Below are 10,687 nucleotides of genomic sequence, written 5' to 3' on the forward strand. Positions count from 1 at the left end.
TTTTGTACGTGATCGAAGGCGTTTGTTTCTTCGGTGCATCTAAAAGCCTGTTTGTGTGGAAGCGATAAAGGATTCTTAGGAACTGGAGACTGAGACAGATAACGTGTCCGGGTATTTCACGACCATCGTCTCACCAACGCCAGACAGCATCAGGTTTTCTGATTGCCATGAAAACCCGGCTTGAAAACTCAGTTCTTCTTCTGTCACATTAAATATTTACAACAGTTGAAGTTTGGAAAAAACTGATCTGATGTGCTTCTTCGGGACTGTGCGGGCGCAGCCAGCAGATTCTGATCTGTTGCCGAAAGTCTTGACTAACGTGACATCGCCTTTTTCAAACCGCCCACACGGACAAAACAACGCTGGCAGAACTCTCTCGTGTGAAATAACCAAAACTGCTTTAACTTTGGCAGGAAATAGCGTGTTCCTGCACGATCACATTGTTTTCAGTAAAAAGCTGATTGGGAAAATAGGTTCTCGGTTTTCAGGGGCGTTAAGATTTACCCTTCACACGCCGCTGCCGTTTAAAACTCGATTGTTGTTCTGTGATTGTTTTTTTTTTTTGTTTTTTTTGTGTGTTTAATACATTACGTCGGCCCAACACGTCTTCAAGATGCTGATTGTGCACATTCTGGTTCAGTTAGCATTTTGGAACCATCCATCCATTTTCGGCCTGTTATCCGGGGTCGGATTGCGGCGGCGGCGGCAGTCCCAGCAACGTTTTCCAGCTCCTCCTGGAGGATCCCAAGCCAGATGACATACATAATCTCTCCTGCGTGTCCTGGGTCCACCCCGGGGTTTCCTAGCACTTGGACGTGCCCGGAAAACCTCCAAAGGAAGGCGTCCAGGAGGATCCCGATCAGATGCTCCTCGCCTTCTCTCTGAGGCGGAGCCCAGACACCCGACAGAGGAAACTCATTTTGGCCGCTTGTATCCGCGATCTCCTTCTTTACCCAAAGCTCACAACCACAGGCGAGGGTTGGAACGTAGATCGACGGGTAAATCGAAAGCTTCGCCTTTTGGCTCGGCTCCCTCTGGACCACAACGGTCGAGTACAACGTCTTCGTTACTGCTGACGCCGCACCGATCCGCATGTCGCTCCATTTTACCCTCAGACCCCGAGATACTTGAACTGGAGGGAGCAAACCACCATTTTCCGGCAGAGAACATTGACCTCAGGCTTGAAGATGCTGACTCCAAGTCATGCTGAACCAGTGCTGCTAATTTTTGACCTTGACCGTCACGCATCTTGGGCAGATCGAACAACAATCTGATATCAAAAAAGCTGCATGTCTGAAAGAGGCTTCTGTGAAGTAAACTGACTGATTCAACACCACATTTTGTCCCCGTCATTCACACACCTGCTAATAATCCATGCATGAAAAGTGACTGTAAGAACTGGCCGCCCAATCTAACCCATCGTTTTTAGTGTATGTAAATTTCTTATGTATACTGGTGTCACCACCCTGGTGGCACCAGAGAGGACGGATTCATTTCTGAGGAAGAAGGCTTCCCTCCTGACCGTCCTCCATCAAATCACGACCACTTCTTCTCCTTCCGTTCTGAGCCTCTGCCTTCATTTCCAGGTACAATACAACTCAAACTGGACCCCAAACTTGACAACACAGATCCTGAGTAGCTCAACAGGTAGACCAAAGCACTAAGTGAATTAAATGGCTGAGTGCAGTTTAGAAGAAATTCTGACAAAATCCAAGCGGCGTGTTGCGTCTGTCTTTCTTGTTGATGTTTTACAGGCCTCGTAGACCCGGCTGGTTCAACACTGCCCTCGCCAGCCAGAAGACTGGAGACGTTGACGTACGGATTTGGCTTCCCAACAATCCAACGGAAGTCTTTGCTCCTTTGTTTATTTGAAACAGTGACTTTCTGTCTGTTCGAAATAGACTTCTCGTCGATTCATATCAACCTGCTGTCACGTACCAACTCGTATATGAACTTTCCTTTGGACGTGTGTTGCAGTCTCATCCTGTCTACGACATTAACTGCTGTTAGTTTCAAGTTTTGTCATTTGCCGTCAATCTGGTAGTCGGAGCGATGCCATGCGGTGATTAAATTTCACTTTAACCTGACCGTCCAGTCGTGTCTCCCTCTTTGTTGCCTTGAATGCTAGGGATTTGTCAGTTTCAATAAATTAGCAGGTCAGCTAACGTTTTGTTGAAGTAAATGTCTCCTGGGCTGACATGGACGAGCAGCCCGACCTGGTCCTGGAGTGGCCAAATGTTTACATTGGTGTGGGGGAAACTTGTTTGTTTGTGTGGACCGTCCAGTCTGTGGTCCTGGTGTTAGGTCAGGTCCTGGACGTCCAGCAGCATGGCGTCCTGCTTCGTCCTCAGCTGGTCTCGTACCAACAGGTGGGTCACCAGCTCGGAGCTCAGTGCTGGAAGAAAAGCAACAAGACAGAGTCAAAGAGTAAACGATGTGTCGCTGCCTGTTTATCTTTGTTTATCTATCTTTGCTAACCGCCTCGGGACTCACCGACATTTTATATTAAGTCATGTTTTAGCAAAAAACACGAGTGTCTGGAACATATTAAGTTGTGACGTAGAAGGAGTTAAATGTGCCGCCTACTTTTAGGACTACGAGTAAAAGCATTTTATCAACTTTCTTAAGTTAGGGAACAAATACGTTGATAGTGAGCAGAGCTCCAGAGGCGTGCTAACCTGTCAGACGTTCAGGCAGAATCAATCCATCCAACAACGAGCTCGTTAAAAGATAACAAACAACGCACACGAAGCGCGTCAAAACACCCGTTGTTTTCTACGCAAGAGTCATCTCGAGCTGAAGCGCGTCAAAGCGTCAGGATATGTCGCGGCCATGTTTTGACACGTTTGTTTGCACTGAATGCACGTTGACTGACGGTCTGTTTACCAGAGCATTTATATCCAGCACTGTGTGCGGCACTGAGAGAGACAGAGAGAGAGAGAGAGAGAGGCCATTTTGATATTTATGGATCTCTGGTCTTCAGACCGATTTTACGGTGGAAAAAACAACGTGTGCAAACAGGTGCAAAGGAATAAAATAACAGGATGTACTTTGACCAAGAGAGGTCTCTCCCATTAGAGTGGCTAGAAGATGAATAAAGTTATTATTTTCGGGGCATATTAAACCTAAACAAGGGGGAGGGAGAAGCAACAAAGGCCCTCGACCCGGAGACGACGTGGTTCGCGGACACCAGATATGTGACTGTCTTTTTTATTCTCCAGTTTGATCTATTTTAGCGTGTTTTTATCTTCCATTTCATTTTACTCTCAAATCCTATTTAAATGTCTCTTTCTATTGTCTCGTGTTTCTTTAATGCCTTGATGCCTTTTAAGCCTCACGTAAAGCACCAGGAACTGCCTTGTCGTTGGAAGGTGCTTTACAAATAAACTTGCCTTACAGAAATACTCCTGAATGAAATGGCCGTCTCCTTCGTGTATCTTCTAACAGAGGGCGATCCAGGACCGCGATGTGCAGTTTGACATTTCTGGTCGGCTGTGCTCAACGTTAAACATGAATTTGGTAACGGTGACTACGTGTTTTGGTCCTTTGATGAAGCCCAGTCTGACTGGCAGCTGAGGCTCGTGGGTATCGTAGTATTTGGAGCCGTCTACCGAACCAGATCTGGTTCAAACATCCAGGAGAGTCCGGTGCTCCTGTGTCGAGGAAATGATTCATGCTGCAGGACGTCTGACGAGTTTCTCTGGACATTTCGATGCTGGTGCAAGACACAAGCTTCTCAGCGCCCCGTTTCATGGCTGCAGAGTGTGTGTTTAGTGTGTTTAGTGTGTGTGTGTGTGTTTAGTGTGTGTGTGTGTGTGTGTGTGTGTGTACCGTGCACGTCCTGTTGAAGTGATGCTCTCAAGCTGCTGAGCTGCTGCACCGAACACTCCTGCAGCTCCCACAGCTCCAGATGTTTCCGCTTGGCAACACCGCTGCTGCCTGCCAGATGCTGCAACACACACGCACACACACACACACACACACACACACACACACTCAGCTTGCTGTTTCTTTGTTGATAACGTTTCTTTCCTTCTGTCTCTGCTCCTACGGCTCTCGCAAACTTAATCCTTCCTTCCTTTTACCTCCTTCTCCTTCTGCTCAGCCAGCAGTTTGTCTCTCAGCGTCCTCAGAGCGGTGGCCACTTCCTGTTTCAGCCCAGCGGCATGGCAACCGTTGCCCCCCGTTCCCATGGAAACCTGACGGAGATGTAAGGTCAGCGGTCAGATCACTGGACAGAACATGTTTCTGTTGGTTGTCTTTTAAGTCACGAAAGCTGGATGAAGGTGAATTAAAATGGAAATGTTTGAAATGACGACAAACTGAAAATAAGAACAAACATCTGCGTCACTTTCCCAAAGGTCATCAATAAATGATATATTTACAAGTTACTGCATATTCAATAGTATCTGAGGACGTTTCTGATTTGGCAAAATAAAACCTTAACATTTGGCTTTTGTTCAGTGAAAAAAAACACGTTTATATTAAAGCAGTGTTGTGGTTACTGAAAGTCAGCAGGCACCAGCGTATATTTGTATTAACAGACAGAAGGTGACCTTTCTGTTGGTTCCTTCCTCCTCGTCTTCGCTGTCGCTGTTGTTGATGAAGCACAGCTGCAGGTTTCTGTGGTTGTGAAATCTGTGAAGCCCCAGCAGGAGGAGAGAGGGCGTCAGTGTTCAGCCAGTGCTCAAACTGTTTACGTGACGCTGTTTACTCTCAATAAAGCGTCTGACATTTTATTAGTTTCAGAACGTACTGACGGTGATTTCACTTCAGCAGAGCAGCCGCTTTGATAACTGACACTCGAGGGTTCCAGATTTCAAGGATTCGCTGCTTTTCTCAGGTGAATCTAATTATCATCATGATGATAATACACTTTTATTTATATAGCACCTTTCTAAACACAGGTATAAAGTGTTTTACAGTAAAAAAAACGACAAAGCAGAAAACAGTAAAGCTTCAGGTGAAAACCTCGTCCAGTAATCAGGACAAGGTCGCGTCTCGCTCCCTCGTCATCTCCTCGAGCCGCTGAAGTTTGCTGTCTGTAAAAACTACGAGATGTAAATGATCCCGGACGTTTCAGTTAATACCGAAACCATCAACGTTAGCCAACATTTGACTTCTGGCGTCTCTAAGCTGCGAAAAGACGACAGAGCAGAATCAACAGACACAAATGAAATCAAACTTTGGTGTGCGGCTCTGCGTTACCGCGACGTGACGACAGAGACTCGACACCTCCTGAAGTCTTCCTCCTCTTCCTCCCAGACGTCTCTCCACACTCCCCCCTGACTCTCCTGCATCCTCACCCCCGTCCCCCTCTGCAGGAAGACAGCAGGACACAGTTATCACTATGTGATCCCAGGCAGATCGTCTGACCACAAATTATCACTTCAATTAGTTTTGTTTTGGTTCTGCAAACTTCTGAAAAAGATTCTGCAAAACTGCAAAGTGTGATCGGCCTCTAACGAGCAAATTCAGCGTTTTCTGTAAATATAGCCGTGCGGTCGTTCGCAGGAAAGAAAACAATCGAGTTGTGCAAGAAAAAGCACTTTGACAGCAGCCGGATTCGTCACAAGCCCGAGCAGCAACGCGTCTGAATAAATCGCCGAAGCAAAGAGGAAACTGGTGTTGCTAAGTTATCATTATGCCACCCGAGAATGTGCAAACATGCAGCCAGGATCTGCAGAGTGTCTCTGTGACGTCAGGCTGGCCGAACGCCCTCGCGCTCCTCAGTTTAGCTCCTTACAAACGCGTTCTCGTCCCTTCAGGAATGTAATCAGACGGAGGCAGAAGTCAGAACAAGGGGGGCAAACGGCGAGCCCTGCACTGCTCTGACTTCCATAACGCTGGGACAGACGAGTCAGAGAGATGCGGGTCAAGCTCCTACGTTTCCCATAATGCCGCTGCATCAAACTGAGGTGATACAGTTCTGATTTTTTTCTTTAAACCTGCAAGAACTGATTATTTTCATCTGAAACAAGTAGTGAACAACGCTGACGTGTCGTCACGTTTAAGTCGACGTGTTGGACTCGTGATCAAACAGCTGCTTGTTCCCGCCTCCAGCAGCTACAGAGTCACGTGACGCTCCGTCAGGAGGCGTGTCAGAGTCACATGACACTTCCTCAGGAGGCGTGTCAGAGTCACGTGAGCTTCATCGTGGCGCTGTCCGAGTCACGGAGGCGTGTCAGAGTCACGTGACGCTCCGTCAGGAGGCGTGTCAGAGTCACGTGACGCTCCGTCAGGAGGCGTGTCAGAGTCACATGACGCTTCCTCAGGAGGCGTGTCAGAGTCACGTGACGCTGTCAGGAGGCGCTCACGTGGCGCTCAGGAGGCGTGTCAGAGCTCCGCTCGGGGCGTGTCAGAGTCGTGACGCTCCGTCAGGAGGCGTGTCAGAGTCACGTGACGCTCCGTCAGGAGGCGTGTCAGAGTCTGCTGTTTGCTGGTCAGCAGGAAGCGTTCAGCGGCTTTTTACAGCTTCTTCTTCTCCGGCAGCGACGCTCTGAGCGCTGAGAGCGAACCGGAGCAGCGGCAGACGAACAGCGAGCTGCAGGTTCAGCTGCAGAGACACGACACGCCGTCATTACACCGTTAGTATAAAAATATCCATTATAGCTGTTTTAAACTACAAATCTCCTCGATGTTACTGAGCACAGAAAGTCTCCTGGATAAAGGAAACCATCGTGTAGGGTTTGTTTTGAATTATTTCAACTTTGTTTCTGACAAATCTGTTTTTTTTCTGTCAGTTTGGTGGAAGGATTTAAATACTACACTACCCAGGAGCCTCGGCTGCTGCTGCTGCTAAGGAGAATAAGCCAATCAGAGGTTAGCAAATTCAAAACGCTTTGTTGTTGCACTTCTAAAAGAAAACACGTCATGAATTTAGCCAAAATCGATCCACATGTAAATGAATTAAAGCTGCAGATTGTAAAATCAGCTTTCAGTCGTAGTCGACTTCTCTGCTGCAGGTTTTATGTCCACAGGCTTCGAGTTTTTATCAAAGGAGCAGATGTTTTCTAACAGCTGTTCGTCTTTTGTTCTGACTCGGCAGGAGCGGGAACTTTACGTCCAGTCAAACCAATCGAATTCAGTCAGAACCAAAACCTCACGCACACTGAAGAAAACCGCCGTTGTTTCCAGTTCTGACCAAATAATCACACAGAACAAAAACCGATTTCTTAGCAGAAATTCATTTTAATTTCAGTTCGACTTCGACCTTTTTTTGCCTCACGACTTAAACTACTTTAATGCCGAGCTCGACTTCCTGCTTCAAAAATCCGACCTCACGACTTCCATGAAGTCGAACGCGCGGCGCCTGTCAGGGCTCGACCGGCGCCGGCTGCCCGATTCGCTCCGCTCGTGCGTCGCTTCGAGAGAGTCGGTTGGTATCGGCTAGCGACGCGAGACCGAGTTCTACGCAGCCCTGCGGCAATATCTCGAGCCGGAAAGTAACACCACTGCTGTCTTTGCAGTGTTAATAAAACGAGCAGTCGTGCTCGGCTAATGTCGGCCACGCCACGACACAAAGCCCCAGCCTCGCTGTGACCTGCCAGCTGTTTCCCGTTACGTAAACTTTACGCTGTACAGTTTCGTTTCTGCTTGTGTTCAGTGATTAGTTTAGTTTATTTTTTCTCGAATACTCCCTGTATTATTGTGTCATCAATAAAGGAAAATATTCACAACTCGGGCGGGAATAAGTGGGCGCCTGAGGTCTGACACGTTTCTGACAGAAAGTCGGCTTCAGTCTTCAGGGACGGAGGACGCCAAGCCTTCTGGGAAATGTAGTTTTTCTTTGGAGAAATGTTACCACTATCAGGATAACAGAAATACCAACACTCGTCGTGGCTGACCTTCGACCTTTCCCTCCTCTCCTGCTCCTGTTTCTCCAACTCAGCTATCCGCTGGCTCAAGTCCTCCCAATGCATGATGGGAAGGTCCGGGTAGTCCACAGAGGGCGCCGCTGCGATGTGATGATGAAGCTCTTTCTCCTCCTCCTCCTCCTCCTCCTCCTTCTCCTCCTCTGCCATCTCTTTCTCTCCCTCCATCCTCCTCTCTGCAGACAAACAACAAGATCAGGAAACGTCCGTCCAGGCCGAAATAACGAAAACACAGAAAAGAGAATTAGACTCCGATACGGATTTTAACCTCCGGCGTGACCCCCGTTACAGGACACACGAGCGACACGTTTGTTATCAAACAGTAACTTGTCATTTTGTGTGTGAATATGTGCGACGTGTCGGTCAGAACTGATAGAAAAGGTGGAAGGTGAATTGGCTCAGAGGGAAGAAGCGCTGAGGCGTTTAACTCAGAAACACTCCAGTGAAGGTCTGAACACATCAGTGCAACTTACTGACTTTTAATAATGTAAAACCCAGTTTCCAAGGCGCGCTGCAGTGTTTAGAGGCGCTGCTTTTACTGGTTTCACTTTATTTTCGTGCACACAGATGCCAGCTGTTACGCAACACTTTGAATAAACTTTAAATATATACTTTTTTTTTTAATGACATTATAACCCAGCAGTAACCCTGCACACATCAACCTGTTAACTCAGCCAGGTCTGCTGTTATTAAAGAAGAAGTTAAGGACAATAAAGTCGTGTGTTTTAGGTTGTGGTATAATTTAAACTCTTAAAATTGGCAAACAATTTGTCAATCAGGCGAATGGATGAGTAGATCAACAGAAATCTAATCGGTGTCAACAATGATAATCAATTAATCGCTAATGCAATAATATCCCCTGGTTCTCAGATGTCCCTCTGCTCGGTAACGGGCTGTACAGCTAACTTGTTTAAAAGAGTCTCCGGTCCGTGGAGCCGAAGTGTCCCCGCAGCAGTCCGCCTGCTCTGCCCGCGGTTGTTTACCCGCAGCGGGGAGACCTCGGAGGGTTTTACCCGCCTACCAGTCACATCCAGGCGGCCCCGGATCCCTCCGACATGTCGCCGTCCGTCACCCCGCGGGTCCCGGCAGCCCGCTGGCTTCGCTGTGTGGCCTGAAACTACGGAGTTATTACGGCAACATTAAAGAAAAGTTGTGGCCTAAAACTGGTTTAACTCCGTCTGAAGGAAGGCAGGACCTTCCCTTTCCTTCCTCCCTCCTTCCTCCCTCCTTCCTCCTCCTCCTCCTTCCGCTCGGCCCACTTTAACCTCTTGGCGACGGTCACAGCAGCGCCGAGACTCCGGCCGGAGGTTATTCATATTAGCAGGCTACTTCTGCCATTATTAAGTTTAATGATGGCGGTAATGTAATGTACTAAAGTAGTTTGTTAGCGACACTAGTTGTATCAGAGCTCAGTAAACACGGCTGCCGTTAGTGACAAGATGTCGTCTTTCCCGCCACAAAATAAACCGTTAAGAACTCAGATTCGGAGGTCCGGACTCTGATTTTACAAATACTGCAGTCAGATTAATCAGTTCATATTCACACCTAAAAACAATCTTAACTAAATGTATTGTTTTTTTCCCCCCCAGGGCTTTCGACCGCACCTCACGGTCTTCATCAGCAGATGGGAGTTTTGCTCAGTTGTCATGACAACAGTGACCTTTAACGCTCAAACTTTAACTTTCTGTACATTTCATCCCAAATGTGACAGTTTGCGGTCAACTTAAAGTCAGACGCGTTGGAAAGTTAGTTAGTTAGTTATTTATTTATTCGACGCCTGCGTCAAAGAAATGTTCGGCCTCCATCTTGATTTGGATCAAAATGGATTCTGTCGGGATCGATAGCTGCAGCGTGACGGTGGTATTAACTGGCAGGAGATTTAAAATGTAGTTATGGATCTACAGACACGCCGAATCCAGATGTTTCGCAGTTATCTCCAACATGGCTGCAAGAAGTGCAAAGTCAGCTGTCATTTTCATAACAACAGGATTTAAAAACCACTACAAAGCAAAGTTCTGTACATTTCTACACTACAGCTGCATTGTGACGGTGTAGAAGACGTGTTCAGATCCTTTACTGCAGTAAAAGTCGCAATAACACACTGAAAATACTCCGTTACAAGTAAAAATAATGCAGCGTGTGCTATATTATTATATATTATTGGGTTATTATTACTGAAGCATGGATGTGTGAGCAGCGTTTAAATGTTGTGGCTACTTTGAACAGTTTCAAATACTTTTGGGTGGTTTTATGTCATATTTTGTGGTAAAATCTTAACTACGTGCAGTAAAAAGAAAAGTATAAAGTGAAGCACAAGAGCCTGCGGTCTTTAAAGCTTCCAGCTCAAACTGGTCTCACGGGTTTAAAGGGGGGAAAACCAGCACCTGGAAATAAAGTCTGGTTTTAACGCTCCTATCTGAGCGTGCGTGTCTGGTTCTGGTTCTGGGCTCCGGTCTGCCCTCTGGCTTGCGGGGAGGCGGTGAAGGGGTTACAGGCCGAGCCTCCCGGTGTCCCCTTTCACCATTTTTTGGAGATGACGACTGGAAGCAGATGGAGGTTTTGGGGATTCTGGGAGAGCGGCAGACGCTAACGGCCCTGCTGCTGTGACTGGAGTTCCTGTAGCGTCGCGTGGCTTCGCGACTCGTCATTTTGATGACGTTTATTTTTCAGACGCCGTTCAAGTCATTCAGTTAGTCGATTGGTTGATTAGTCGATCGACTGAAAATTGATCTGCAACAGTTTCGATAACTGGTTCGCTGTAAATATTCACTGCGTCAGCGTGAGTTTTATATCGCTGACTCTCCTTTTGGACT

General features: G+C 47.2%; 1 protein-coding gene across 1 annotated transcript; it reads right to left on the reverse strand.

The window, feature by feature from the left end:
• Nucleotides 1-552: 552 nt before the first annotated feature.
• im:7136398 (schwannomin-interacting protein 1) lies at nt 553-9,105 on the reverse strand. The gene is made up of 7 exons (XM_044221253.1): nt 8,896-9,105; nt 7,848-8,050; nt 5,209-5,318; nt 4,557-4,638; nt 4,086-4,199; nt 3,832-3,949; nt 553-2,395 (listed from the first exon to the last, which is right to left on the reverse strand). Exons 2-7 carry the CDS (start codon nt 8,040-8,042, stop codon nt 2,301-2,303), a joined length of 714 nt encoding a protein of 237 aa, XP_044077188.1. The 5' UTR covers nt 8,043-8,050; nt 8,896-9,105; the 3' UTR covers nt 553-2,300.
• Nucleotides 9,106-10,687: the final 1,582 nt, after the last annotated feature.

This window comes from Siniperca chuatsi, linkage group LG14 (assembly GCF_020085105.1).
Source record: "Siniperca chuatsi isolate FFG_IHB_CAS linkage group LG14, ASM2008510v1, whole genome shotgun sequence".
Lineage (NCBI taxonomy): Eukaryota > Metazoa > Chordata > Actinopteri > Centrarchiformes > Sinipercidae > Siniperca > Siniperca chuatsi.